At 50.2% G+C, this 27936-nt stretch overlaps 2 protein-coding genes across 2 annotated transcripts in view; one reads left to right on the top strand and one right to left on the bottom strand.

The window, feature by feature from the left end:
- Positions 1 to 13387, top strand: part of CCDC33 (coiled-coil domain containing 33) — a 116457-nt gene extending 103070 nt beyond the window's left edge. Inside the window, 10 exon segments of the mRNA XM_057542674.1 lie at positions 6449 to 6614; positions 6828 to 6916; positions 7116 to 7247; positions 7343 to 7433; positions 8442 to 8608; positions 8992 to 9087; positions 9667 to 9753; positions 10738 to 10851; positions 12007 to 12183; positions 13238 to 13387. Of these exon segments, the coding sequence (XP_057398657.1) occupies positions 6449 to 6614; positions 6828 to 6916; positions 7116 to 7247; positions 7343 to 7433; positions 8442 to 8608; positions 8992 to 9087; positions 9667 to 9753; positions 10738 to 10851; positions 12007 to 12183; positions 13238 to 13387 (1269 nt within the window).
- Positions 13388 to 13673: 286 nt separating this feature from the next.
- LOC103011342 (cholesterol side-chain cleavage enzyme, mitochondrial) lies at positions 13674 to 26806 on the bottom strand. Its single transcript, XM_007197718.2, has 9 exons — positions 26538 to 26806; positions 22686 to 22841; positions 20811 to 21010; positions 19601 to 19804; positions 18505 to 18662; positions 15331 to 15497; positions 14994 to 15072; positions 14286 to 14483; positions 13674 to 13912 (listed from the first exon to the last, which is right to left on the bottom strand). The coding sequence occupies exons 1-9, from the start codon at positions 26804 to 26806 to the stop codon at positions 13781 to 13783; spliced, it is 1563 nt and encodes a 520-aa protein (XP_007197780.1). The 3' UTR covers positions 13674 to 13780.
- Positions 26807 to 27936: the final 1130 nt, after the last annotated feature.

Here is a 27936-nt window from a genome sequence, read left to right as displayed (position 1 = left end):
AGGTCCCATTTGTTTATTTTTGTTTTTATTTCCATTACTCTAGGAGGTGGGTCAAAAAAGATCTTGCTGTGATATATGTCAAAGAGTGTCCTTCTTATGTTTTCCTCTAAGAGTTTTATAGTGTCCAGTCTTACATGTAGGTCTTTAATCCATTTTGAGTTTATTTTTGTGTATGGTGTTAGGGAGTGTTCTAACTTCATTCTTTTACATGTAGCTGTCCAGTTTTCCCAGCACCACTTATTGAAGAGACTGTATTTTCTCCCTTGTATATCCTTGCCTCCTTTGTCATAGATCAGTTGACCATCGGTGCATGGGTTTATCTCTGGGCTTTCTATCCTGTTCCATTGATCTACATTTCTGTTTTTGTGCCAGTACCATATTGTCTTGATTACTGTAGCTTTGTAGTATAGTCTGAAGTCAGGGAGTCTAATTCCTTCAGCTCCATCTTTTTCCCTCAAGACTGCTTTGGCTATTTGGGGTATTTTGTGTCTCCATACAAATTTTAAGATTTTTTGTTCTAGTTCTGTAAAAAATGTCATTGGTAATTTGATAGGGATTGCATCCCTGGGATAAATCTCACTTGATCATGGTGTATGACCCTTTAAATGTGTTGCTGGATTCTGTTTGCTAGTATTTTGTTGAGGATTTTTGCATCTATATTCATCAGTGATATTGGTCTGTAATTTTCTTTTTTTGTAGTATCTTTGTCTGGTTTTGGTATCAGGGTGATGGTGGCCTCGTAGAAAGAATTTGGGAGCATTCCTTCCTCTGCAATTTTTTGGAAGAGTTTGAGAAGGATGGATGTTAGCTTTTCTCTAAATGTTTGATAGAATTCACCTGTGAAGCCATCTGGTCCTGGACTTCTGTTTGTTGGAAGATTTTTAATCACAATTTCAATTTCATTACTTGTGATTGGTCTGTTCATATTTTCTATTTCTTCCTGGTTCAGTCTTGGAAGGTTATACCTTTCTAAGAATTTGTCCATTTCTTCCAGATTGTTAATTTTATTGGAATAGAGTTGCTTGTAGTAGTCTCTTGTGATGCTTTGTATTTCTGCGGTGTCTGTTGTCACTTCTCCTTTGTCATTTCTAATTTTATTGATTTGAGTCCTCTCCCTCTTTTTCTTGATGAGCCTGGCTAAAGGTTTATCAGTTTTGTTTATCTTCTCAGAGAACCAGCTTTTAGTTTTATTGATCTTTGCTACTGTTTTCTTTGTTTCTATTTCATTTATTTCTGCTCTGATCTTTATGATTTCTTTCCTTCTAGTAACTTTGGGTTTTGTTTGTTCTTCTTTCTCTAGTTCCTTTAGGTGTAAGGTTAGATTGTTTATTTGAGATTTTTCTTGTTTCTTGAGGTAGGACTGTATGGCTATAAACTTCCCTCTTAGAACTGCTTTTGCTGTGTCCCACAGGTTTTGGATTGTCATGTTTTCATCGTGATTTGTCTCTAGGTATTTTTTGATTTCCTCTTTGATTTCTTCAGTGATCTCTTGGTTATTTAGTAATGTATTGTTTAGCTTCCATGTGTTTGTGTTTTTTACGTTTTTTCCCCTGTAATTCATTTCTAATCTCATAGCGTTGTGGTAGGAAAAGATGCTTGATATGATTTCAGTTTTCTTAAATTTGCTGAGGCTTGGTTTGTGACCCAAGATGTGATCTATTCTGGAGAATGTTCTGTGTGCACTTGAGAAGAACGTGTAATCTGCTCTTTTCGGATGGAATGTCCTATAAATATCAATTAAATCTATCTGGTCTATTGTGTCATTTAAAGCTTGTGTTTCCTTATTAATTTTCTGTTTGGATGATCTGTCCATTGGTGTAAGTGAGATGTTAAAGTCCCCCACTATTATTGTGTTACTGTCGATTTCCTCTTTTATGGCTGTTAGCATTTGCCTTATATATTGAGGTGCTCCTATGTTGGGTGCATATATATTTATAATTGTTATATCTTCTTCTTGGATTGATCCCTTGATCATTATGTAGTGTCCTTCCTTGTCTCTTGTAACATTCTTTATTTTAAAGTCTATTTTATCTGGTATGAGTATTGCTACTCCAGCTTTCTTTTGATTTCCATTTGCATGGAATATCTTTTTCCATCCCCTCACTTTCAGTCTGTATGTGTCCCTAGGTCTGAAGTGGGTCTCTTGTAGACAGCATATATATGGGTCTTGTTTTTGTATCCATTCAGTGAGTCTGTGTCTTTTGGTTGGAGCATTGAATCCATTCACATTGAAGGTAATTATCGAAATGTATGTTCCTATGACCATTTTCTTAATTGTTTTGGGTTTGTTTTTGTAGGTCCTTTTCTTCTCTTGTGTTTCCCACTTAGAGAAGTTCCTTTAGCATTTGTTGTAGAGCTGGTTTGGTGGTGCTGAATTCTCTTAGCTTTTGCTTGTCTGTAAAGCTTTTGATTTCTCCGTCAAATCTGAATGAGATCCTTGGCGGGTAGAGTAATCTTGGTTGTAGATTCTTCCCTTTCATCACTTTAAATACATCGTGCCACTCCCTTCTGGCTTGTAGAGTTTCTGCTGAGAAATCAGCTGTTAACCTTATGGGAGTTCCCTTGTATGTTATTTGTTGTTTTTCCCTCATTGCTTTTAATAATTTTTCTTTGTCTTTAAGTTTTGTCAATTTGATTACTATGCATCTTGGCATGTTTTTCCTTGGGTTTATCCTGACCTGGACTCTCTGCTCTTCTTGGACTTGGGTGGCTATTTCCTTTCCCATGTTAAGGAAGTTTTTGACTATAATCTCTTCAAATATTTTCTCGGGTCCTTTCTCTCTCTCTCCTCCTTCTGGGACCCCTATAATGCAAATGTTGTTGTGTTTAATATTGTCCCAGAGGTCTCTTAGGCTGTCTTCATTTCTCTTCATTCTTTTTTCTTTATTCTGTTCTGCGGCAGTGAATTCCACCATTCTGTCTTCCAGGTCAATTATCTGTTCTTCTGCCTCAGTTATTCTGCTATTGATTCCTTCTAGTGTATTTTTCATTTCAGTTATTGTATTGTTCATCTCTGTTTGTTCTTTAAGTTTTCTAGGTGTTTGTTCTTTAATTCTTCTAGGTCTTTGTTAAACATTTCTTGCATCTTCTCGATCTTTGCCTCCATTCTTTTTCCGAGGTCCTGGATCATCTTCACTATCATTATTCTGAATTCTTTTTCTGGAAGGTTGCCCATCTCCACTTCATTCAGTTGTTTTTCTGGTGTTTTATCTTGTTCCTTCATCTGGTACATGTCCTCTGCCTTTTCATTTTGTTTATCTTTCTGTGAATGTGGTTTTTGTTCCACAGGCTGTGGGATTGTAGCTCTTCTTGCTTCTGCTGTCTGCCTTCTGGTGGATGAGGCTATCTAAGAGGCTTGTGCAAGCTTCCTGATGGGAGGGACTGGTGGTAGGTAGAGCTGGGCGTTGCTCTGGTGGGCAGAGCTCAGTAAAACTTTAATCCACTTGTCTGCTGATGGGTGGGGCTGAGTTCCTTCTCTGTTGGTTGTTTGTCCTGAGGTGACCCAACACTGGAGGCTATAGGTTCTTTGGTGGGGCTAATGTAGGACTCTGGGAGGGCTCACACCAAGGAGTACTTCCCAGAACTTCTGCTGCTAGTGTCCTTGTCCTCACGGTGAATCACAGCCACCCCCTGCCTCTGCAGGAGACCCTCCCACACTAGCAGGTAGGTCTGGTTCAGTCTCCTATGGGGTCACTGCTCCTTCCCCTGGGTCCTGATGTGCACACTACTTTGTGTGTGCCCTCCAAGAGTGGAGTCTTTGTTTCCCCCAGTTCTGTCAAAGTCCTGCAATCAAATCCCACTAGCCTTCAAAGTCTGATTCTCTGGGAATTCCTCCTCCTGTTGCCGGACCCCCAGGTTGGGAAGCCTGACATGGGGCTCAGAACCTTCACTCCAGTGGGTGGACTTCTGTGGTATAAGTGTTCTCCAGTTTGTGAGGCAACCAGCCAGCGGTTATGGGATTTGATTTTACTGTGATTGCACCCCTCCTACCATCTCATTGTGGCTTCTCCTTTGTCTTTGGATGTGGGGTATCTTTTTTGGTGAGTTCCAGTGTCTTCCTGTCAGTGATCGTTCAGCAGTTAGTTATGATTCTGGTGCTCTCTCAAGAGGGAGTGAGCACATGTCCTTCTACTCTGCCATCCCGAACGAATCTCCTCTCCGAATCTAGGTCATTCTTTGTAAGTACTGCCTGTATCCAGTGACTGAGCGTGCCCTAGAATAAAACCATAAACTGCAGTGCATGGAGCATCCTTGAACATGTTTTCTTGGACGAGTGTGTGCTCCTCTAAAAGATAACCCTAAAACAAAGAAACCCATTTGGATACTACTGTAATTGTTCAGAGCAGACATGATAAGAGCCTGAACTAGGCTGGAGAGGGAAAGGAGAGATGAATTCCCTTTTCCAAAATATCATGTGCTTCCTCTTGACAGTCTACTGGACCTCCCAAATCCCTGTCCATCAAGGGACTGCTATAAATTGAAGATGTAGAGCAGAGCAGAGGAGAGAGCAAGGGAACCCAGAGTGAGGGTAGCAAGGAGGAAGAGGAAGGGGTCTGGCCTGTTGATTAAAGCTGGCACTAGAACAGAAATGGGGTGGGATGAGAACTACTGCCTCCAAGTCATGTCTGCCCTAGGCAGGGCCCTGAACCACACACACTGACTCTGAGCTTCCAGATACTCCATGCTTCTCCCATGAGAGGAATCGGAGGCTCAGAAAGGTGAAGGGGTCTGTCCAAACTCACTCAGTGAGTCAGTGGCCAAGCTGGGCTTCTGACTCAGTCCTGACCACAAAGCCCTGTGTGTGTGCAGTCTCTGGGCTGAGTGTACTAGTGAATGAAGCTGTGTGAGGGCACCAGATGGGCAGATCTGGAGGAGCCAAGACCTGAAACTTGACTGGGGCAGGTGCTGGGGAGATGGGCCCAGCACTGGCACCATTTAGAGGGAGTCTAGCCAGAAGGCTAGACAGCAGCAGGTGACAAGTGGTGTCTGATGAGCCCCTGCTGTCTGGAAACCCCTCCCCAGGCAGCCAGTGGCCCACCATGCAGCAGGTTGAAGGCAGTGGCTGGGAGCCAGGCCACATCCTCAGTCAGCATGGGGCCCAGGTGGGAGTTGGGGACAGAGCTCTGCTTCCTGAGGACTTGGGAGCCCCTTCCTGGCCGGGCCTAGGAGGCCCACCCCCCACAGGCAAGGCCTTCACAGTCTCAGGAAGGACAGGGCTTAGCAAGCTCCTGCTGGCCTCGCTTCTCTCCTCCCACTCCTCCCCCAAACCTAGCTCCTACCTCCTCCCCCTCTACCGAGCTTCCTGGCTTCACATTTTGGGTCCCTCTTTTATATTTTGTTGTACTATTTATATTAAGAAACTCTCTTTCCAAAACTTTTTATAAATAACAATAAGGAATTTCTGATTATGAAACAAGTACGTGTAAATATAGCCTATTAATTCTCCTATGCACACACAAGGGCAAACATGAATTTTTTTTCCCAAATTGAGATCATAATTGTTTATAGTAACCTGCTTTCATCACTTCTCAACATACTGTGAAGTTTCCATATATGGGGGCATCGTGGCAGGATAGCGCAGCGTTTAAGAGCACGGACTCAAGTGCCAGCAGGCCTGGATTTCAGACCTTGACCCTGCCACTCATTAGTTTTGTGACTGAGCATGCTACTCGCCTCTCTGGGCCTTGGATTCCTCGTCGGTAAAATGAGGGTGATAATAGTATCTGCCTTCATAAGCTAAATGAAGGCGGTGGGCCTGGTACATAGTAAAGGTGACTTGGTACATAGTAAATACTCAATGAACACCAGATATTAGTGTTATTGTTACTCCTAACCTAGTGACAGAGCCTGGCATCCCGTCCCCACCTCACACCCTAGATCCTGTAGCTGGATCCCAACCCTGACCCTGAGTCCTTTTCTGGATCTCCCAGGCTTACCTACCCTGTGTCCCTTCACACCCCCTGGTCTGGTTGGGAGGCTGGTACCTAGGGTTGGATCCCAAGAAGCATTCAGCGAGATTTCAGAGAGATTCTTCCCTGGGTTCTCAGTGACATGAGGAAGAAGAGGGATTAGAGAAGGGAGAAAGGAGAAGGGAAAAGGTGGAGAAGTGGCCATGATTTAGCCTGGCCCTGGAGCCTTTCAAGTCTCCATCGCTCATGGGCTTCCTCACCTGGTGTCTGAACCCTGGGTCCCCCCTAGCTGGCCTCCCGGGAAAAGGTGTCACCCCCAGGAGAGCACATTTGTGCAGCTGCTCTTACACGGCCAGAAGGGGTGAAGACCCTGTCATGACCACCCCTCCAAGGAGTTGCTAAGACTTGAGGGCACAGCTTGAGATTCTTTCTGCTCTTTGGCCTCAGGAGTGACCCACTGACTTCCATGTGTGGGCGTAGATATTGGGTGGGGGCTACAGTGGGGCTGGGGGTTCAGCTCTGAGTTCTGGGGTCCACAGGAGATGAACAGCTACCGGCGGGCCATGCAGAAGATGGCAGAGGACATCCTGTCACTGCGGAAACAGACCAGCATCCTGGAGGCAGAGAACCAAATGCTGAGGAGCCAGCTGACCCAGGAGGGGGTACAAGAGGAGCCAGACATCACTGACAGAGCCCAGAACCTGGGTGAGGGCGTACAGGCCACCAAGGGAACGGGGTGGCGGGAGCCCTTCCCAGGACACAGGCTAGTAGGAGCCTGGCTGGGTCCTCTCTGAGATGGGAAACCGAGAGTCCAGTCCTGTGTCAAACCCCAGGACTGAGAGACACCACCCCTGCCCCCCAATTATGCCGATTTGAACTGGGAGGTGCCTCCTCCCTGAGCCGCTCCTCCTCCACCAGCGTCCATGAAGCAGAAACTGCTGCTGAGTGAGCTGGACGTGAAGAAGCTGAGAGACAAGGTGCAGCATCTGCAGAATGAGCTGATTCGAGTGAGCCTGGACTTGGAGGGCAGAGGGGAAGGGGGCTCGGGAGGGAGCGTCTGGAGAAGAGTCTGGGGCCAGAAGGGAGAGGGACATAGGGGCCAGGGGGCCAGGGCAGTGGAGGACTGAGCAGAGTGGCCTGGGGTGGACCCTGAAGGTCAAGGGCACCCCTGCTTTCGCCCCTTTCCCCTCTCTCCCCCACCATCAGAAGAATGATAGAGAAAAGGAGCTGCTCCTCCTGCACCAGGCTCAGCAGCCACAGGCGGCGCTGCTGAGGCGATACCAGGACAAGCTGCAGCAGATGAAGGCGCTGGAGGAGACCGTGAGGCACCAGGAGAAGGCAGGTGCCAGAAGGGCCCGGCTGCCCAGGCCCAGACACAGACGGGAAGGGGTGGAGCCCCTAGGCCATCCCAGCGTCTGTGCTCTGCCCTCCAGATGATTGAGAAGATGGAGTGGGTGCTGGAGGGCAAGCTGCGGGAGAAGAACGAGCCCCTGCAGAACAAGCTGCAGGGAAAGCCCAGTGTGGGTGAGTCTGGTCCCCGGCTTTTGTCTCATCCCTGGAGGCCCTGCCTTCTTGGAGCCTCTCAGTTTCAGGAGCACCTTCAAACTGCAGCAGAGGGTGCTGGTTCCCCACTCCGTCAGGCACTGAGCACTTCCAGAGGTCCCCCAAGCTCCCTTCTCCTACCAGGAAGTCCCTCAGAACACATGGAGGGGACACAGCGTGTGAGCCATGCTAGAAAGAGGCTCAGACCTTCTGGAAGATGCTCTGAGATAAGAGCGAGCAGAGATGGGCTACCTGCAAAGAGGGGCTGTCTGGGGCAGCAGTTCCCAACCTCTTAACTCCAGGGCCCTTCAAATTATTTGCTCATCTCCCTGTATCTTGAAAGAGTCTGCTTCTATAAAACACACAAAAAAATTCTGGTTAACTCAATGATTTGCTTCCTCCACTGATGTTAACCAAAGCCACCTAGAACTGCCAATCAGAGGCGGCTCTGATGAGCAGGAAGGAGCCAGGTCACCCGCATCAGGCCAGCCCAAGCAGAGGATTTCTGTGCCACCTCACTGGGGACACCTGTGAGCCCAGCCCTGTGTCAGCCTTCACTGCATGGGGGTGTCGGTAGGGGGCATTTGTGAAGGTCTTTAAGAAAGAATGAAAGCTGGGCCCACCTTTCGGGAACCCTGAGGTTAGGGTGAGAGATGAGGAGGCAACCTAGGGAGGGGAAACAGTCAGGCACAGGCCTGGGGAGTGACGATGCCAGGAGCAGAGAAGGGAGGACAATAGAGGTGAGGAGCTGAAACAGACCCAGGACAAATGGTGGGGGAGTGATCAGAGAGAACATTGGGGTCAGATTCTAAAGAGCCTAGAACGATGGCCTGAGGAGGAGTATGGACCTGATCCCACGGGCAGTAGGGAGCCATTGAAGGCTTGGGAGCAGAGGAGGAGCAGAAAGAAGTAAAACGCTGAGGCAGATTGGACCAGGGACAGGGAGGCAGGAAAGCCCATCTCATGAACATCTATGGCCACATTCCACAGCCTTCCCCATGCTCTCAGCCTCTGGCCTTCCCCCGGGTCCGACGGGAGAGAATCTGCCTGTTGACCTTTACTCAATGCTGCTGGCGGAAAACTCGAGGCTGCGGGCAGAGCTGGACAAGAGCCGCCACCAGTCGGCCCCCATCATTCTGCAGCAGCAGGCCCTGCTGGTAAGAGCCAGCAGCACAAGCTTGGCCTGGGCCTGCCTGCACAGGTCACCAGGCACCCAGAAATCACTCAGGCACAATCCAAGTTGAAGCCCAAGACCAGGAGCAAGGTTTCCCAGGGTCTCCAATGTGCCTGGAGTCTCCTGGAGAGCCTCTGGCTCTCAGGCCTTGGCTCCTTTCCCCTGGGGAACACACACGAGTCTGAAAGCTTCACCCTTACCCTCGTTTAGCATCCTGGGAGGGAAAGCAAGCCCCTAACTGACCCCTGACCCCGTTTGCCACCTGGCTGCCCTGCGGTTGGGCTCCACACAGGCCTCTCAGAACTCCATTCTGGAGCGTTTCCTGGGATTGGTACAGCCTTGGAGAGCCCTTTTCCCCCATCCCAGGTGGACCCTGGGGAGTTGGGAGCAAGGGGAGACCTGGCAGAGAAGCTGCAAGAGACAGGTGGCCCAGGCCACTGCAAGGGTACCCTGCCCACATAGGTGGGTGTCCCTGGCCCCTCCCTACCTCTGAGACTGTTACAGGTGCCCCTGCTTTATGCAAACCCAAAGACAGAACATTTGGAATTACAAAAGCGGGGTGGGCTGGGCACAGGAGAGTTTTTCTCTTCATCCCAGGACTCGCAGGAGGTGAGTTCTGTTTGAAAGCACACCTGACGCATGGACATCCACGTAAAGTGCGGAGGACGAGGAACGCTTGCTTTGCAAATAGCTCCTTCACTTTACAAAATGACCCCCAGCTCAAGACTCCTTCCTGTGCCCTAACCTAGTGCTCCCTGGTGCATTTTACATTTAAAAATTGGTGTGCAAAAATTTCATACACTCAAAATATGTGGGGAGAACAACTGTGAAAAAGGCACGTACCAGGTCTGAAACTCCGGGCAGGGGTCTGAGGCTCGTTGGCCTCAGGGTCTTTGGCCCTGTGTCTGAGGCTCTGCATCGGGGAGCCGAATTTGGAACTCAGACCTGGCTGATTTCTCCCTCAGTGTCACCTGGCCTCCTGAGCTCACATAGCTACAGCCCCCAGTGGGGACCATGTGTGAGTTTCTGCTTTACCCACAGGATCTTCTTGCCAATAATTCAGACAAGTTTAACCTCCTAGCCAAGCTGGAATGCGCTCAGAGCCGGATTCTTTCCCTGGAAAGCCAGGTAGGTGAGGTGCAGGGGTCACACAGGCCAGATAGCCTCACCACTCAGCCTGAGACCAGGCTCAACCTCTGTGTTTCAGAAGGGTCAGGGCTCCGTGTGTGAGGAGGGTCCAGGCTCCATGTTTGAAGAGGGTCGGGGTCCATTTGTGACCAGGGTCAAGGCTCTGTGTTTGAAAAGGATCAGGGCTCTATGTGTGACGGGGGTCAGGACTCAATTTTTGACCAGGGTTGGGGCTCCCTGTATTTGGAGTGTCAGGGCTCCCTGTTTAACCATGTTTGGACTCAGTGGGTACGGCGGGTCGGGGCTCAGTCTGCATCCAGGGTCAGGGCTCCATTTGTGACCAGGATCGGTGCTCCATGTGAGAAGTGGGCCGAGTCTTTGTGTGTGATCAGGGTGAGGGCTCCGTGTGTGTCAGGTTGGTGACCGGTGTCTGTCTACGGTCAGGACTCCCTCCCTGCGTGAGGAGGGTCTGGGCTCGGTCTGCATCCAAGATCAGGGCTCCCTTTGTGACCAAGGTCAGGGATTTGTGTTTCAGGAGGGTCTGGGCTCTGTGTGTGACCAGAGTCAGGGCTGTGTGTTAGAGAAGGGCTGGGGCTCTGTGTGTGGAGAGGGTCAGGGCTCCCTTTGTGACCAGGGCCGAGGCTGCACGTTTGAGAAGGGTTGGGGCTCATCTTGAGGAGTGTTGAAGCTCCGTGGTTGGGGACTGACGGGACTCCGCGTGTCAGGAGGGTCAGGGCTCATTGTGACCAGTGTTGGAGCTCCGTATGTTGGTGGAACTCAGAGAGGGTCCATCAGTCATATTCAAACTGTCGCTTGGTCCACCCACCCTTGTTATCCTGAGGTCTCTTGGGAAGGTAGCAAGCCCACATTGCCCAGGGTTTTGCTTTCTGCTCAGAGAGCAGGCTGAGGTTTGAGCTGTCCCAGCTCTCAGGGATGGGCGCTGCTGCCCAGTGGTTCTCCAGCTTTGTCTCTTCATGTCTATAGTTAGAGGACTCAGCTCGACGCTGGGGACGAGAGAAGCAGGACTTGGCCACACGGCTGCAGGAGCAAGAGTATGGCTTGAGGGCCCCTTCCAACACGATCATCACAGATGAGTTCGTGAGTGATCCCTCTGGAGGAGCTCTGTGGGGTTCGGGGGGTGGGTCTGGCAGCCACCCCACCCCCCGAGTCACTGGACCTTGTGAAAACCTGTCCAGGGGGCCCTGCTCCCTGGCTGGTAGTCAGAAGACCTGGGCTCAACTTCTGATCAGTTACCAGCCAAAGCCCCTGCCCCATCTCAATCCCCCACCTGTCTAAGGGGAATAGAGAACCTTGCCAAGACACACCCTCCCCTTCGGGTGGTGATGAGTATCAAAAAGGAGGGGCTGTGGTTGACAGTTTGCCCACAGGGGCATTTCTCGAATGCTCTGGAACTGACTGTACTTTAGGACTGGATTTGCTCATGGGTAGAGTAGCTGTGGCCCCCTCTCCACTCCACAGTGCCTAAGATTCTCCCATGAACACACACTTCTTGGGCCACTGCAGTGCTGCAGACCTGCCAGAGGTGGGGGCATGTTGCCAGAGAGAAACACTGCCAGCTGCCCAAGAACAAATAGGCTTATTCACAACTGTCCCTCAAGCTCAGCCCTGGGCCAGCCAGCCCCCCAAAGCAAACCCCCTGATTGCTTCCGCTCTTGAACCATCAGTACTCTGCTCATTTCCAGCCTGCTAGAAAGGCCTGAAAAGGATGAGGGAACTGGGAGGAACACAGGGCTACCTTTTCAAACTCACCCGCTGAGCCCTGGAGACTTTGGCAGAAATTAGGTATGACCTGCTGTGGTGAAGTGGGTTTGGAAATCTTTGAGAAGTCATGGCCTGCTGGATTTCGGATCCTCTGAGGCATGACTTGCCAGGCAAGATGCATTTTATTAAGTCACCCCGCTGGGGGCAGGGGCATACTCACTTCATCTTGCTTTGCCCACCACAGAACCCCTCCACCCTCTCCAAGAACCAAAGCTGGACCCCTCGATGCCCAGCTCAGAGACTAAGCTCAGCAAGCTTTCTAAATCCCAGCAGACTGAGTCCTAGCAGACCTCAGTCTTGGAGCAGGCCTCCCTCTCTGTGTACTGAGGAGTCTCAGCCCCACTCCCTAAGATGACTTTATTAAACGCTGTAGGTCAGTGAGCATGCACCTCTTTCGTTGAGCAGGGCAGCCTGGGGTGCCTTAGCTTCCTCCTTCCAGACCCCACTCTGGGCCTGGGTCCTCTGCTGTAGCCCTGTAGCCTCCTGCCTGTCCCAGGAGCTACCATCTTTGGAGAGCCAAAGGCCATAGTGGACCCCAGACAGGGGGCGGGTGGGGATGGGGGAGAAGAGGCCTTCCAAAGCAGGATCCAGGGAGACAAGGCCTGTCCAGACCTCTGGAAGAAATGAGACCACCAGAGGCCAGCTGTTGTGAGAGGCTGGAACTTCCTACCTGCACCCAAATATCTATCATATCTGAAATCCCTTTTTTCAAGTTTGGTTTATCTGTTTCTTGGGAAGGGAAAGACTTGAAACCTGCCTGTAACAATCAGTTACATATTAGTATGAAATACCCCATTTGCCAGGGCTAGGCTGAGCTGGGAATATTGTGTCTAAATGTGTCCAGGGACAGAAAAACAGATAGGGTCAGAAGAAAGAGCCCTCCACTGAGAGTTAGGAGGCCTGGCTTCTGGCTACAAGCATGCTGTGTGACCTTGGGTGACTCAAGCAACCTCTCTGGGCTTCAGTTGCCCCATCTATCCCCAAAGAGCTTAACATCCTTGACAGTAAGGCCCTTTCCAACACTAACATTTCCAAGCAAAGATGATTCAAGCCTGGAGAAAGGAAAGGAAGCAGGAAGGAGAGAGAAAGACAACAAGGAAGAGGATTGTGATGAGGAAAAGCAGAAAGGCTCCAAGAATGGATTCAGAACCTGCAGATCCTGGGAGAAGAGGCCAAGCCAGCTGGGCTGCTGTCCCTAGCGGCACTAGCCCCCCGTCTACCTGAAGAACTTAGACTTGGGTAGCCAAGGGCCAGGAAGGATCAGGTACCTGGTCAAGTCAGGAGTCATGAAGCTCAGAGGGGGTTAAGGTGGCCGAAATTGGGACCATTGTCAGGCAGTCCAAATAATGCACCAAAGACTCTGCCTCAGTCTCCCTGCCTAATGCCCAGAGCTTGGACAAGTGGGCACGTCCCGCTGGAGCAGGAAGTTAAGGCCTGGGGAAGCCCAGAGAAGGGTCAGGTGGGGTAGAGGAAGCATGCTGTCCTCTTGTCCCCAGGGTCGGTCACCTCACGCCAGCCCCTCACCCACAGTCTCTTCACCACATCGTTCCTGGACATGCCCAAGACTCTGGCTGGACCTTGGCAGGAAGTCCTCATGACCCCGCAGGGAATTCCCACCCAGGGCTCAGCCAAGCAGAGCCCTATACGAGCCTCCTGATAGGTGGGCCTGCCCTGGTAGCCAAGATTGGCCCACACCTCTCAGGCTGCCCTGTACTCTCAGCAGAACTCTGCCAAGTTCTTTGTCCCTCTGCCTGCTGTGCCAGTAGCTCCTGGTGCAGCGGCAATAGCCCTCCACCAACTCTGCCTCACACCCAACCGGGACAGCAGGGAGGTTGATCCTGCTGGCTCCTGAGCTGCCGTAGGTGGGCGGGTCCCAGCAGAAACGGTGTCAAGTGCAGCTGCCTTGGGTTCCCCATTCACGCTCAGATCTATTTGCTGATCTGGGTCAGGGAGCATCTCTACAGGAGTGATGGATACCTTAGGGGTCAGATGGAAATGAAAACACTTTACAGAGTTCAGCCGTTTATTGCCTTCATGGGATGGGAGAAGAGGGGGAAGAGGTGGGGTGAGAGAGGGGTGCCTCGGCTGAGCGCCAACTCCATCTGGTCAGAGCTGGCCAGAAAGGAGAAGGGGTGGGGACCAAGCACTGGAGATGCGACACTTCCATGAGCCCCACCCCCTCGGGCCGTCCTCCCACACCCCTGCTAGCCTGACTGGCGGGAAGGGCAGTGCCCACCCTCTCCAATCACGCCTGGGGTGGGTCTTGGTTGAAGGGCTGGAAGACAAGGAAGATGGGCTTGTCGGGCATCAGGATGAGGTTGAATATGGTGTCCACATCACTGAGATGCTGCAATTCAACCTTGAAGTTCTCCAGAATCTGAGAAAGAGGGGTGGTGGGCTTAGGAGAGAGGCAGGGAGGGTCTGTTTCCCCCAGGCCAGGCTTATTCACCTGTGAGCAGTGCCTGTTGAGTGTGATCTGAGAGGCTCCAAGGGGTCTACTGCCAGCTCCTACTGAACCCTGCGCAGAGCCTGAACACGTCACTAGTGCTTTGTCCCCTTGGTTCGGGCTTTCACTTTGGTTTCTACAAAACCTTTCCCACCCCACCCCCATCCCATCACCACTGTGGGGAACATATGACCAGGGAGCACCAGTGGGTGGTGAGTGGATGTCCCCAGAGAGGAGACAGCAGGGAATTGTGGAGGAGGGGAGACAAAGTAATGGGAGACAGATGTTCCCAGGCTTGACTCACATGGATGAGGAAGAGGGTCATCTCGAGCTCAGCAATCCGCCGGCCCACACACTGCCGTACACCCCAGCCAAAGCCCAGGTTCCGGAAGTGGATGAGGTCCCTGTCTTTACCCAGCCACCTGGTTGGGTCAAACTTGTCCGGATTCGAGAAGAAGGCAGGGTCTCGGCCCATGGCATAGATGGCTACTTGCACCAATGTCTGGGGACACAGTGAGCAGAGGTCTGAGTAAGCCTCACCTCCTCACAGCCAGGAGCATTACCCAGCATCTGCACTCCCAGTCCCTAGCCTGGCTACCCAGCTGTGCAGCACAGGACGCTGCCCACTGTGTGACCTTGAACGAGGCCTCCCCCCCTTCCCTGAGCCTCGCCCATCAAATGGGCATGACTGAAGACACTAGGCCAGGCACGGCCCAAGGGATTGTCCTGCCCCTTTCCTCAGCGCCAGAGGGTCCCCAGAGACCCAGGCAGCCAGTGGGATCTCTCTCCTAACCCTACACTCCAGCAACATTCCAAAGACCATCACCCAATGTGTCCACCACCTCTGACCTTCATTCAGACTTGGACCACTGCCACCAAGGACCCCACCAGCCAGCTCCAGGAAGAAAGGCAGGACAGAAGCCCCCCATCGCCCCCATCTGTACGCAACTGCAATCTGCCCCGGCCTCGTCTGTCTGACTGACAGAGCCTGCAGCCCTCCTGCTGCACCTACCTTGGCAGGAATCATGTAATCTCGAAGAACCAAGTCACTTGCGAGGTATCTCTGTAGGGTCACGGAGATGGGGTGGAGTCTGCCAGTGAAAAGCATTCAGAAGCTGATGCCCTAAGGCCTGGACCAAGTCCTGCACCCAGCATGGCATCTCAGCCCCAGCTGCAGCATCCTGGAGGACCTGGAGGCAGGACCCTTCTCCCTATTCCCAGCTATCTTCCCCAGACTTCCCACTTCCTGCTACCAGTCTCCTTGTAACCCTGTGCGCAGGCACCACCCTGACCCTGCCCAGGGATTTGTGGGGGGTGGGGGTGACAGGCATCGGTGGTGGCGGGCTTGCCTCAGTGTCTCCTTGATGCTAGCTTTGAGGAGTGGGACCAATTGCAGCATCTTGCTTGTGTCTCCCTGGGCCTGGCGCCGGGCATTCAGGACCTCCTCCCGCAGCATGTCTTGCACATTCAGGCTGCGTGCCATCTCATACAAGTGCCATTGCAACGTCATGGATGTCTGGCAGGGAGTGTGAGGGTACAGAAAACCAAGAGGACAGGTCACTCCCGGGGCACCTAGACCCAGGCTAAATTTTCGTTGCCAAACACCTCTCCCCACCCTTCTCCCAGTATCCAGAAACCACCATCCACAAAAAGCAAAACACAACTCAGAAGGCAAATGTCCAAGAAACCTTTCTTGTGGCCCAGGCAGGAAGGTTTGGGGCAGCACTTGTCCCTACCCTCCCCCCTCATGTCACCAGAGCCCACCCATCTCCCCAGCCAGTAGAGGGTCATCCACATAGCTAATGCCTTCTTCCAAAGGACTCCAGAGGCCCTAAGAGGCCAAATCCTACTTCTGTAACGGTTGTACTCCTGAATGATTGCCATTCATCTTGAAATGCCTGTTAAATGACCAGCCCTCTCCCCAGTAGAACTTCCCCCTAAGCTTAGCATCTGCCTATAGCAGCATAGCATAAAGTGAGGCTCAAAAATGCTGAAACCAGAACAACCAGACCTGTTTTCTATCAGTATTGCAATTAGCACGTGGTATATACTGAGATTAACCAGCTAATCTCAGTATTAGCCCAAGGTCGTGACTGTTAACTTTCACTGAAGGTATGAGTGACCCTCATCAAGCCCCACAGTTCAGATTCCTCAGTGGTGGGACCCTGGGCTGGAACAGCCCTCTGCCCTAGGGCTAGGACACGAGTTGTTGGCATATTAACTAACCAAGGACCATATTTTGGTCCAAGAGGTTTGGACATGCTTCTTCTTCCTCCCAGCAGAAACAATTGTGAAAAAATGCCATCCAGTCACTTCCTGGCTTGAAATCCTTGCCTGGCTCCCTGGAGTCCCCAGATCAAGTCCAGAGGTTCTGACCGGACCCATGGACCCCCTCCAACACTTGCCTGTTGCTCCCAGCCCACGGCCACCTCTCTCCAACATGCTCCTCATGCCGTAGCCACACGGAGCTACACAAAGCTCCTGAAGCCCAGAAATCTTCCTCATGCTGCTCCCTTTTCCTACAATTCCCTTCCCCAACCTAGAAAGCAAGTGTGTACTCCTTCCTCAAGGCTCAGATCAAATGCATGTACTTGTCTCAGTACTTCCAAGGCTTGACACAGAATGGGTACTCAGGAGATACTTGTTTAATAAGGTAGTCAACTAAGTTACTAGCTGTGTGACCTTGACGAAGTTCCTTAACCTCTCTGTGCCCCAGTTTCCTCATCTAAAAAAGGGTTGTTTGTGAATCCTAAATGAGTTAACACATGTGAAAATCTTAGGACCCTGCCTGCCATATAGTACTCGCTTAATAAATGTTACCTAAGAATAATAGCTGCTTTGGCGCAGGTGAGCTTTTTTCGGAGATCTCTTCTACATGACTGACAATGAACTATATTTAAAATATGCTCAAAGTCTCCATCTGCAGCCCAGGGACGGAAACGCCTCCATTAGAGCACAATGTAAATATGATACCTAGGAAATCAAGTTATTCACCTAAGCATGACACGTGCTTCTCCCCAGGCCTGAAATGCTATTCCTCCTCTCTCCTCCTGGCAACAAGAAAAGACAAATTGATTTTACTCTATGGAACGCTCTCCCTGTCCTACAAGGCCATGTTAGTCTCTCCCTTCTTCTCAGCGCTGTCAGTACCTGGTACCTGCCTCACCATCCAGCCCTATAATACGGCAAGGTAGTCAGCTGTGTCCGTGCTACCTCCTTGTCATGGGCTGAATTGTGTCTCTCCCAAATTCATATGTTGAAGTCCTTACCCCCAGCACCTCACAATGTGACTGTATTTGGAGATAGGGCCTTTAAAAAAAAGGTAATTAAGGTAAAATGAGGTCATGTGGGTGGGCCCTAACTGAATAGGACTGGTGTCTGTATAAGAAGAGAAGGAAGACCATGTGAAGATGTAGGAAGAAGACGGCCATCAATAAGCCAAGCAGAGGGGCCTCAGAAGAAAACAACCCTACTGACACCTTGATCCAGAACTGTGAGACAATATATTTCTGTGGTTTAAACCACCCAGTCTGGGGTACTTTGTCATGGCAGTCCTAGCAAGCTAATATACTCTTCCTCTCTGAGCCATCTGGGAGATTTGAAGTCTACTATATTCACCTTTATAGTCTCACTGCCCAAATCATAACTAATAACCACGAAACACTAAAGAATTAACCCTCACCATCACATTAGCTTGAGAAAGTTTAAGGTATTGGAAAAAGGGATGGCACATAAGACAGAGAAGTTTTGACTTTCAAGAACAGAAGTTTCTGGGGCTTCCCTGGTGGTGCAGTGGTTAAGAATCCGCCTGCCAATGCAGGGGACATGTGTTCGAGCCCTGGTCCGGGAAGATCCCACATGCTGCAGAGCAACTAAGCCCACGAGCCACAACTACTGAGCCTGCGCTCTAGAGCCCACATGCCACAACTACTGAGCCCGTGCACGCTAGAGCCCGTGCTCCACAACAAGAGAAGCCACCGCAATGAGAGGCTTACACACTGCAACGAAGAGTAGCCCCCCCTCGCCGCAACTAGAGAGAGCCCGCGCACAGCAACGAAGACCTGACACAGCCAAAAATAAATAAATTAATTAATTAATTAATTATTTTAAAAAAAGGACTTGGCCATCCAGGACCTTTAAAAAAAAATAAAGAACAGAAGTTTCTGGGGTATTGTTCGGCCTCTGGGAGACAGCACAGGTGATGCCTTCAGACATCAGGGGCAGCTTTTCTGAGGTCCTGCCTTCCTTCCTGACTCGGAGTGAGCTGTGTCACCCACGTGTGACTAGTCACTCCCTCCTCAGAGGCAAAGAAAAAATGGTGGATCAGCCTCAAGGCATGCTCCATGCATGACCAGCTTGACCTCACCCTCCTAGGAGATTAGTATCTGGGAAGTAGAGTCAGGAGAGGGAGATGGACCCCACATGGACAGGGTTCCAGACAGCGAGGCAGGCTGGTGGGAGGGGGCAGAGGGGCACAGGAAGGGACAGGATGTGCCCCTACAGCCACCTCACTGTGTCCTCACCGTGTCCACGCCCCCTGCAAGCATCTCCGTAATGTTGGCCTTGACGTCCTCAGAGAGCAGCTTCTCATTTCCCAGGAGGCGGTAGAGGATACCTGGGTAATTGGTGAACTCTCTTTTCCGTCTCAGGTCCCAGTAGAAGTTCTCGGTGTATTTTTCAGCTGTGGGGCAGGAAGAAAGAAAATAGAGTGAGGCCAGGACTTCCCTGGTGGTCCATTGGTTAAAAATCTGTGCTTCCACTGCAGGGGACACAGGTTCGATCCCTGGTTGGGGAACTAAGATCCCGCATGCTGTACCATGCGGCCAAAAAAAAAAAAAAAAAACATAGAGTGAGGCTCTCTGCAGAGGGGAGGGAAGCAGCACAATCTCTGGTGGGAGGCGGTACAGGGGCTTCGGGATTCTAGAGCCCTGCACTTTCTAGGCTGCCGTCTTTCTGAGCAGCCCTCTCTGCTAAATCCTCCATATCTGTTGTTTTGATTTATTGACCACAGCTCTTTGGGGTAAGTGCTATCATCCCCATTTTACAAATAAGGAAACAGAAGTCCATCTAAGATAATGACTTGCCCAAGGTCACAAGGGTGTCAGGGGCAAGAGCAGGATTTGACTCCAGGCCTGGCATCTTCACCACATCCCAATCAGCCTTCTCCACCCTTTACCAATCTCTCTCACCAAAGTCCTACTCTGTCACCAAGCACAGCTGTGTCTGAAATACTGGTCCTTAACCCATGTTGGGAATCACGGGCTCCTTGGAAGAATATGATGGGCCTCTTAAATCCTCTTTCTCCAGAAAAACCTAATCATCCCCATTAGCCAGCCATCAGCCCACCATATTCAGGGGTTCCTGGGCCTCCCTGATGCCCATCCCTGCCCACCAGAGGGTGGGTTTTCTACATGGCAAGCCAGTGCTCATTGACATAACTTGGGACAAAGAGGCAGGCTGAGATCTGGGGCTTCCAGCTGACTTTCTCTCTCCCTCTGTCTCTTTCTCCCCACTCCCCCAAACCTCATCCCCGCCAACCCAGGCCTGGATTTCCCATCTCCTGAGGTAGACAGGGCTCTCCTGTCCCCCACATATGGCTGCCCAGGGTACAACCCTCACCTTTATTGAAAATTATGTCCCATGCGGCTACATGGTCTCTCCAGGTCTTGGTCCTGAACAGACGGAACAGGTCTGGAGGGAGGTTGAGCATGGGGACACTGGTGTGGAACATCTGGTAGACGGCATCAATGAACTTCTGGGCCTCAGGGTCCACTACTTCCTCCAGCATCCCCAGGCGCTCCCCAAACATGACATTGGTGATGGCTGCAGGGGAAGCAAGGTTGAGGAATCTCTTCCAACCCGACCATCTGAGAGCCTCTGCTCCCAAGAAACCATCCCTCCCAACACATAAGAGCCCCTGCACCCAACCTCAGCTTCCTTCAGTAAAGAAACTGAGGCCTGAACCCCAAAGGGCTAAAATTGCAGGGCTAAGGAAAACTGCCTTTCTGGCAGCCAGTCAGGTCCTTCAGAGGGTCATGTGGCAGACCCTAAAAAGGAATCACTTGAGTGGGAAGCAGAGCCTCCAGCCCAGGCTGGGATGAAACTGCTCTGCCCCTCTTCCCCCAGCACCCCCAGCAGCCTCTCGGCTTTCCTCCTGGAAAGAGAGGTTTCTCATCTATAATTGACCAAAGTGGCTAAATACTTCCTGAAATATGTCAGATGGGTGCCTGGGGGACATCAATCCCTGGTAATTGGCCATCCAGGGCCCACTCTGGCTGGACATAAGAAGACACAACAACTCCAAGGTTTTCCTACCTCCTGGGTCAGGAATCTGAATGCTGATTTCATGCCAAACTCTGGGTACTCCAAATCTCCTGAAGTGACCACATGAGCCCCCATCAAGCCACAGGGCCTTTGCATGTGCATGTTTCCTTTGCCTACACTGTCCAACCTCCTTATTCCATCTGGATAACTCTTACACATCCTCCAATACCCTGTTCGGATTAACCCAACCCACCCCTTCCCTCCCAGACCTCAAAGGGAAGGTCTCTGTCCCAGGAGAGGGAGATTTGCGGAATGAAGGGCCAAGACAAGCCTGGCTTTTGGAGGAAAGTGGCAATAGGGACCTACATTTTAGAGACTCTTGCCCCCATAGCATGAATCAGATGAGAGCGTGCAGCTCCCCCTGGGTGGCTGATGGCAGAGAATTATTCAGCAGCTCATCTCAAGCCAATCCCGACACTTCTTCAGGGTCTGTGTTAGGTCTCTAGGTGGGACGCTGGGTTCTCCCACCCCCAAGACTGTGGCCAGGTAGGTTCAAGCCCCTTACACTCAAAGGCGAAGCGAAACAGGTCTTCCCTGATGTCCCCTGAGAACTTTCCAGAGCCCTGCTGCTTGATGCGCCTGTGCAGGACGCCGACGAAGTCCTGAGACACTGGGTTCAGCAGGGGAATGAAGTTCTTTATGGCCTCTGGAGCCATCACCTCCGTGTTCAGGACCAACCGGTCTTTCTTCCAGGCTCCTGCCTTCCTGAGAAAACATGGGCCCTCGGGCCCTCATGGTCACAAACCCCAGGCCTGGCAAACACAGAGGGGGCTGACTTGGCTCTCCCAGGAGGCTGAGCCACAGCTCAGAGCCCAGCACTCACATCCACGTGCTCCTCTGCCCTCACCTCCTCCCAGCTTCTGCCTGGCCTGGGCGGGGCAGCGGGGAGAGAAGTGGGGAGGTGTGTGACAGGAAAAAAAGAGGCTGAAGGAGAACAAAACCCCAACCCTGCTCTACTCTCTCTGCTGCTGCTGCTTCAAGCCAGGAAATCATATTCTTAGAGCCTTTGAGCAACTTTCAAACCCTCTAGTCTTTGCCTCTACTACAGGCCTGCCCTCCTCACCACTTCCCCTTGCTCCTGGCCAATCTCACCTCCTACCATTCAATGGGCCCCTCTACATCCCCTTTTCTGACCCCTGCACAGACACAATTGACCAACCTCTGCACCCCCAACACGTCCCATTACTCACATTGGTGGGGAATCTCAGGTGCCCAGAATAGGGTTAATGCCCATTCTTATTCTCAGCTTATGGCCCATTCTTGAAAATAAATCCATGAAAAGCCCTCTTTGTCATTTTGGGGCTTTGTTTGTTTACAAGAATTTTATTATAAACTCACCACCCAGCAGAAAAACTAGAAACTTGACAATAACTTACAGATGCCCACCTGATCCTCCCACAGCCTGCCTCCCCGGCTAAGGGGACCACCAACCTGAATCCCTTGTTTGCTTTTGTATATAGTTTTATCTGACCGACATGTATTTCTAAAACATACTTTTTAAAAATGTATACTTGTTTTCAACTTCTTATAAAAGCTGTCATGATTTGCTTTGTTCACTCAATTTTATATTTCTAAGTATCAGCTGTATTGTTGTGAGTCACTGAGTCTGTTCTTTTTGACTGGGGTATGCCACTGTCATTCATTCATGCTCCTGTTGGGCATTTAAGTGGTCTCCAGGTTTTCGCTATTATGAACAACCGTGTTGCAAACATTCTAGTACATGTCCGCCTCGGGGGGCAGGATATTCTTTGGAGTATATCCTTGAGAGCAGAACTGCTGCATTACAAGCATGTGAATATTCAACTGCAGGAAGCAATGTCCAACTATTTTCCAAAGTGGTGGCATCAGTTTTCAGCCCCACTAGCAAGCTATGAGGGTTCTAGTTGCTCTATATCCTCACCAACACTTGCTATGGTCACATTTTAAATTTTTGATGAGCAATTTGGTGGAAAACGGTACCTATTACATTTAAATACACTGATTTGTTCATGTTTCTCACTGTTCCTTTAGGCTATAAGGGACTCACAGTGGCAGGGTCCTGCCCTACTTGTGACTCAGAACCCAGCACAAGGACCGGTACATAGTAGGCACTCAACAAAATGGGACTTAATAAATGAACCAGTAAATGAGAACTTTTCAAGGTCTTTAATTACTCAGTAAGATCTTCTGCCTGACCATGTCGCTGAAGGTTGGCAGGGCAGTTCACCATCCCCAGCATCTGTTTTATGGAGGCAGGAAGATGACAGGGATTTGTCTAGAGGCCCCCGCTAGAAAGAAAGGGCAGGGCACACATGGCCCCAGCCCCTCAACCCCAGCCTCTGCTCTCGCCACAGCTGCCCATCATCTCCCTCCAGCCCCTGGGAGATGGCCCAAGACTCACTTCAACAGGACCCCGATGGGTTTCTGGTAATACTGGTGATAGGCAACCCAGGGTGGGATGTTGTATCGTTCTGGGTTGGGTCCCTCGAACTTAAAGAGAAGGGCCACATCTTCAGGGTCGATGATATAAACTGACTCCAAATTGCCGAGCTTCTCTCTGGAGGGGCAGAGAAGGGGTGCTGTGATGTAAGGTTTTGAGGAGAGCCACACACAGCCTGGGCAATCAGGACACAGGTCTCGGCTCGTCTGTAACCACCTTGCACAGAGCAGACAGGCCTGGGAGTGGATCCCGTTCCACAGCCTCCTCGCTGTGTGACCTAAGTCTCTTACCCTCTCTGAGTCTCAGTTTCCTCAGTGGAGATAAATGCAGTACCTGTCTTACAGGATTGCTGAAGGATACGATGATATGAAGTCTATGGGTGTGATTCCCGTTAGACATTCTGTAAGTGACAGCTTTGTGCTTATCTTATCATCACAGTGGCTCCTGCCTGCCTCAGCACATCCCCAAGACCTACCCAGGGCCTTCCATGGACCATCAAGTCCTCCCTGTTCATCCTTCCTGTGTGTCCACACTCTCAGCACCCTCCACCCTCTCACCCAGGCAGAGCTCAGAAACATGGCAGCTTCGTGGCAGCTTGGAGTGACCCTGTACTGAAGTGACTCCCTAGCTTGCCAGGCAGGCCAGGCACCGGGCCAGGCAATCCCTTCTAGGCTCTAGGATTGAAGTTCTGGGAGTCGCTGCCCTGCCCCCTGGAATCAGATGTCCAACAAAGTACCTTGTCGCTATTAAAATAAAACTACAGTAAAACATCAGACCCCGGGTATAAATATACCTCAAAGACTTTTCAGATAGTATTAAAGCACAGCTGTTTGTGAAACAACAGAAAATTCTACTTCTCACTTGCATCTGCCTTTTGCATAAGAAAGTTAATTCAAGATACCCTTTAAAAAAGAATGGTCATGAGGAACCTAGACGCAGACCTACTAGAGAATGCACTTGAGGACATGGGGAGGGGGAAGGGTAATCTGGGACAAAGTTAGAGAGTGGTAGTATATATATGGACATATATACACTACCAAATGTAAAATGGATAGCTAGTGGGAAGCAGTCGCATAGCACAGGGAGATCAGCTCGGTGCTTTGTGACCAGCTAGAATGGTGGGATAGGGAGGATGGGAGGGAGGGAGACGCAAGAGGGAAGAGATATGGGGATATATGTATATGTATAACTGATTCACTTTCTTATAAAGCAGAAGCTAACACACAATTGTAAAGCAATTATACTCCAATAAAAATGTTAAGAAAAAAGAAAGGAATTAAATATATTTATAAATTAAGTTCTTAGAGTAAAATAGCAAAATAAAAGATACTTATTTCTAAAGAAAAAAAAAAGATACACTTTAAGGTAAAATATCATGTAACATACAGGTATAAGCCAAATTCTCATTCTCTCTCTCTCCCCCCCCCCTCCCCTCTCTTCCTCCCTCTTCCTGGAGAAAGGAGAGGGAGGGGGAAGGTGGAAGGGAAGGATGGGGAGATGTAAAGAGCACTGCTTTAACCACTGACCCGTAGAGCCTGGGCCTACCTTCCCAAAGTCTCCTTGGCGAGCCATGGCCTCCTTTTTTTTTTTGAATTTTATTTTTATTTTTTTATACAGCAGGTTCTTATTAGTTACCTATTTTATACATATTAGTGTATATATGTCAATCCACGGCCTCCTAGAAAATCCTGTCAGTGTTTTCCCAGCTGCCACACGGCCTCAAACCACTGACTCCATTAAAAAAAAAAAAGCTAAGCAAAGTCCTTGAACTGCTATTGTTATTATCACTTCCACCTCTGGGAATCTAGCCCAAGGCAGCTATCTGACATCAGACAATGATGCCCGATGGATGAGAATGTTCATAGCAAAAAACTGGAAAAGGATGTTTAATAGCAAAAAAAAAACCTAGAGTGGACTAAATGTCCACTTTAAAGAACTGGCTAAAAAAATATGCCTTATGCATACTATGGGCTACTATGCTGCCTTTTCAAATTATCTTAAAGTGAGAAAAGAGAAAAGAAGTCCTCCATACATTGCTATAGGACAATGCCAAACAGCATATAAATATATTCACATTCTGAATGGAACATAAATATTATCAAAACTGAGATTGTATCTGATTTCAATTTTTCTAAATTGTTTGATAAAGAACAGGAACAGCCTTGTATTAAGGAAAAGTCCACAAAACTTGTCTTTTAAATTCCTCACGTTCATTTAGAAGTTTGTTATTTCAAGGCTATAGTTAGAATAGTGACACACTGAACTGGAAGTTAGACAATCAGGGTTCCAGCCTTGGCTTTGCCCTGATGAGCGGTGTGACCTTGGTAAGACCCTTCTCCTCTCCAGGCCTCAGTTTTCCCATCTGTAAATTGGGGATAATAGCACCAACTTTAAGGACATGTGCCAAGGCTCAGATGAAAGTGAGTCAGAAAATAGAAACTGATGGGTGTGATTCCCGTTAGACATTCTGGGAGCAGGATCTCCCGGATCTCTGCCTTCAGGGTCTGCTGGAAACGAGACTGGTGAGTTTTTCTCTTTTCTAAAATAGATTAGCTGGAGAAAATATCTGTGGGCAGCTCCTTGGATTGGGTAACTCTTGGTTTGAAATTTGGCAGGGTACGCTTGCTTTGTTGATTCTTCTGCTCCCAGAAATGGCTTTATAAAATGAAGAGTTCCTACAGGGACTAGGAGAAGGAAGGAGGAGGAGGGGAGGAAGAAGGGGATAACAAGAGAGCTCCATGAAGTGAGGTTGGGGATAGAGGCCTGGAAGAGAGAGAAAGAGACAGACAGACAGACAAGGAAGAGAGACTCAGGAGCAAACTTCTCCCAAGCCTGACATTCAGCCTGGCGGGGGGGCGGGGGACAGGGCGGCGCCCTGCCTCCAGCCAGCTATAAAAAAGGCACTTAAGACTTCAAAAGGCATTGTGGGAGAGGGAGGAAGTGACCCTGATGAGTGAGCAGCTGGTCCCCTACACAAACTAGCCTCCTCCCCCAGCCCACCTATCCAACCAGCTAACATGTCCTACGATGCCCTTTCCCCATCTCGACCCTTTCACTTAAAGTAAAAGTAAAGTATTGTCCCTCCTGGTGTCCCCTCCCTGTCCTGAACCACCACCTTCACCACCTCCCATCCCCCTCACCTATGCTCTCAGAAAAGAACCCAGGTGTGTCTTGAAGCCCACCCACCTTAGAAACTGCTAGACCAGAACAAGTGAGGCCTCCTACCAAGGGCAGCCCCCAGGCCCCACCCCCATCCCAGGGCAAGAAGGTGGGGTACACAGTGGTCAAAAGACCAAAGGCCCTTCCTCCTGGCAGGAAGCTAGGCAGATGCTTGGGGAAGAGCGGCTCCAGCCAGGCCTAGCGGAAGGGACAAAATCAGCTGCTCCAGAGCTGCACAGGGCCAAGGGGCGAGGCCAGCGCCCCAGCAGGACAGGGTTCTAGCTGAGTGACCAGGGCAAGAATCCTAACCTCTCTGAACTTCATTCTCTTCTGATAATAGGGATGATAAACTTACCTTGCAAGGTGTCCTGCAGAAAATAGATGCAGAGAGGCATTTGTCAGGGCTTGTTCTCTTAGCATTCCCACCTCCCTAAAGTTTCAAAGGGTATAGGACCTGGGGACTGTTGAGGCCTCAGGGCTGGGAAGTGAACCCACTGTCTGGGAAGGCTTATCCCTTCTCCTGCCACCTCCAGGCAGGAAGAAATAAAGTCAGAGGTGAACAAGAGCCTGGAATGGGAGGGCAGACCATGCGACGAGAGGGGAGCACAGCAGGGCTGCCCTATCCCGCCAGCCCCCAACCTCTGCCAGGCTTACCTGTAAATGGGGCCGTACTTCTGGAAGTTCTGGACGTGGTGATAGTGGATTTTCTGTGAGCCCTTCTCCCTCCAGAAACGGTATAGGTTAAGCCAGCCATTGTCACCAGGGGTGGGGATCTCATTGAAGGGGCGAGGGGTTTTAGTGGAGATGCCAGCTCCCTCTCCAGTGCCCACCCTGGGATGCCCCAGGCCCTCCCGCGGGGTGCTCAGGAGGGGCTGGCAGCCTCTGACCAGGACTGAGTGGAGGGGAAGCCCCCTGGCCAGCATGCTGCCCCTACAACTGCTCCTCCTGCAGCAGGGCCTGACGAGGTGACTCTGGCCCTGGGCCCCTGGGGCCCAGCTTATAACCACCAGCTCAAGGTTAAGCAAGAAGCTGACAAAGCGGTCAGCCTCCCTCCTCCTCCTGCTGACTCCAGCCCGCATAGCCCCTCCCAGACTCGGGTATGGTAAAGAAAGAATGCTGTCCACCATTCCAGTTCTACAAAGATCAAGCCATTAGCCACTGCGGTCACCCACCTGAGGGGAACCCCTCAGTGCACCCTGAGGGAGACTCCAGGATGAAGAAAATCAGGAAGCATTTGGATTATACTGGCCCCTAGAGAGTTATGATGTATATCTAAGGAAAAATTTCCATGACCCCCAGATTCTTGCACCTTCCCCTACATAGAAAAGCACTAAAAGCATTAACTTGAGACGCCTGTTGTTTGTGATTAGCGGTAATCTTTTCATGTTAGGCTACATGGTTTTTTTCCAGCAAAAAGTTCATATAAATCGTGGCTTCTCCCTTACTTCTCTGGAGCAGACCCTCAGAGCTATCTGAAAGGCTGTCTCCTAGGCAATAGTCCTGTAGCAACACTTGCCACCCCAAAATGTCTCTTTGGGATGCAGATTATTTCAAGATGAAAACAATCAAGGCCCAAAAGACTTGGGAAGAAACTGACCTTCCCTTTAACCGCCTGAAGAAGTTAGATAGAGGGCCTGTTTCAGGAATCACCAGAGACATCGGCAAAGAATATGGGCTACGTGTGGTGGGGGAATCTTACAGACCAGAGGCCACCTTGCACCCCATAGTCTCTGCATGGCCAGCAAACATTTATTTACCAAACATTTCCTTTCCCATCTCCACGTCCCTTCAAAGTCCTAAACCCCTACCTCCGGCATCCTCTTTTGTCTCCAGCTGAAGATGGTGCTTAAGGTGACATTTTCAGCTATTTTGGCGAGTTAGTTTTTCTGAGTCTCTCCCATGTATGTGTGTTATTTTTCTTTTTTTAAAGATTTATTTATTTATTTATTTTGGATATGGACCAATTTTAAAGTCTTTATTGAATTTGTTACAATATTGCTTCTGTTTTATGTTTTGGTTTTTTTGGCCACAAGGCATGTGGGATCTTAGCTCC

Source organism: Balaenoptera acutorostrata, chromosome 3 (assembly GCF_949987535.1).
Source record: "Balaenoptera acutorostrata chromosome 3, mBalAcu1.1, whole genome shotgun sequence".
Classification (NCBI taxonomy): domain Eukaryota; kingdom Metazoa; phylum Chordata; class Mammalia; order Artiodactyla; family Balaenopteridae; genus Balaenoptera; species Balaenoptera acutorostrata.
The sequence above is the reverse complement of the archived record's forward strand: the minus strand, read 5'-3'. Positions and strand labels throughout refer to the sequence as shown.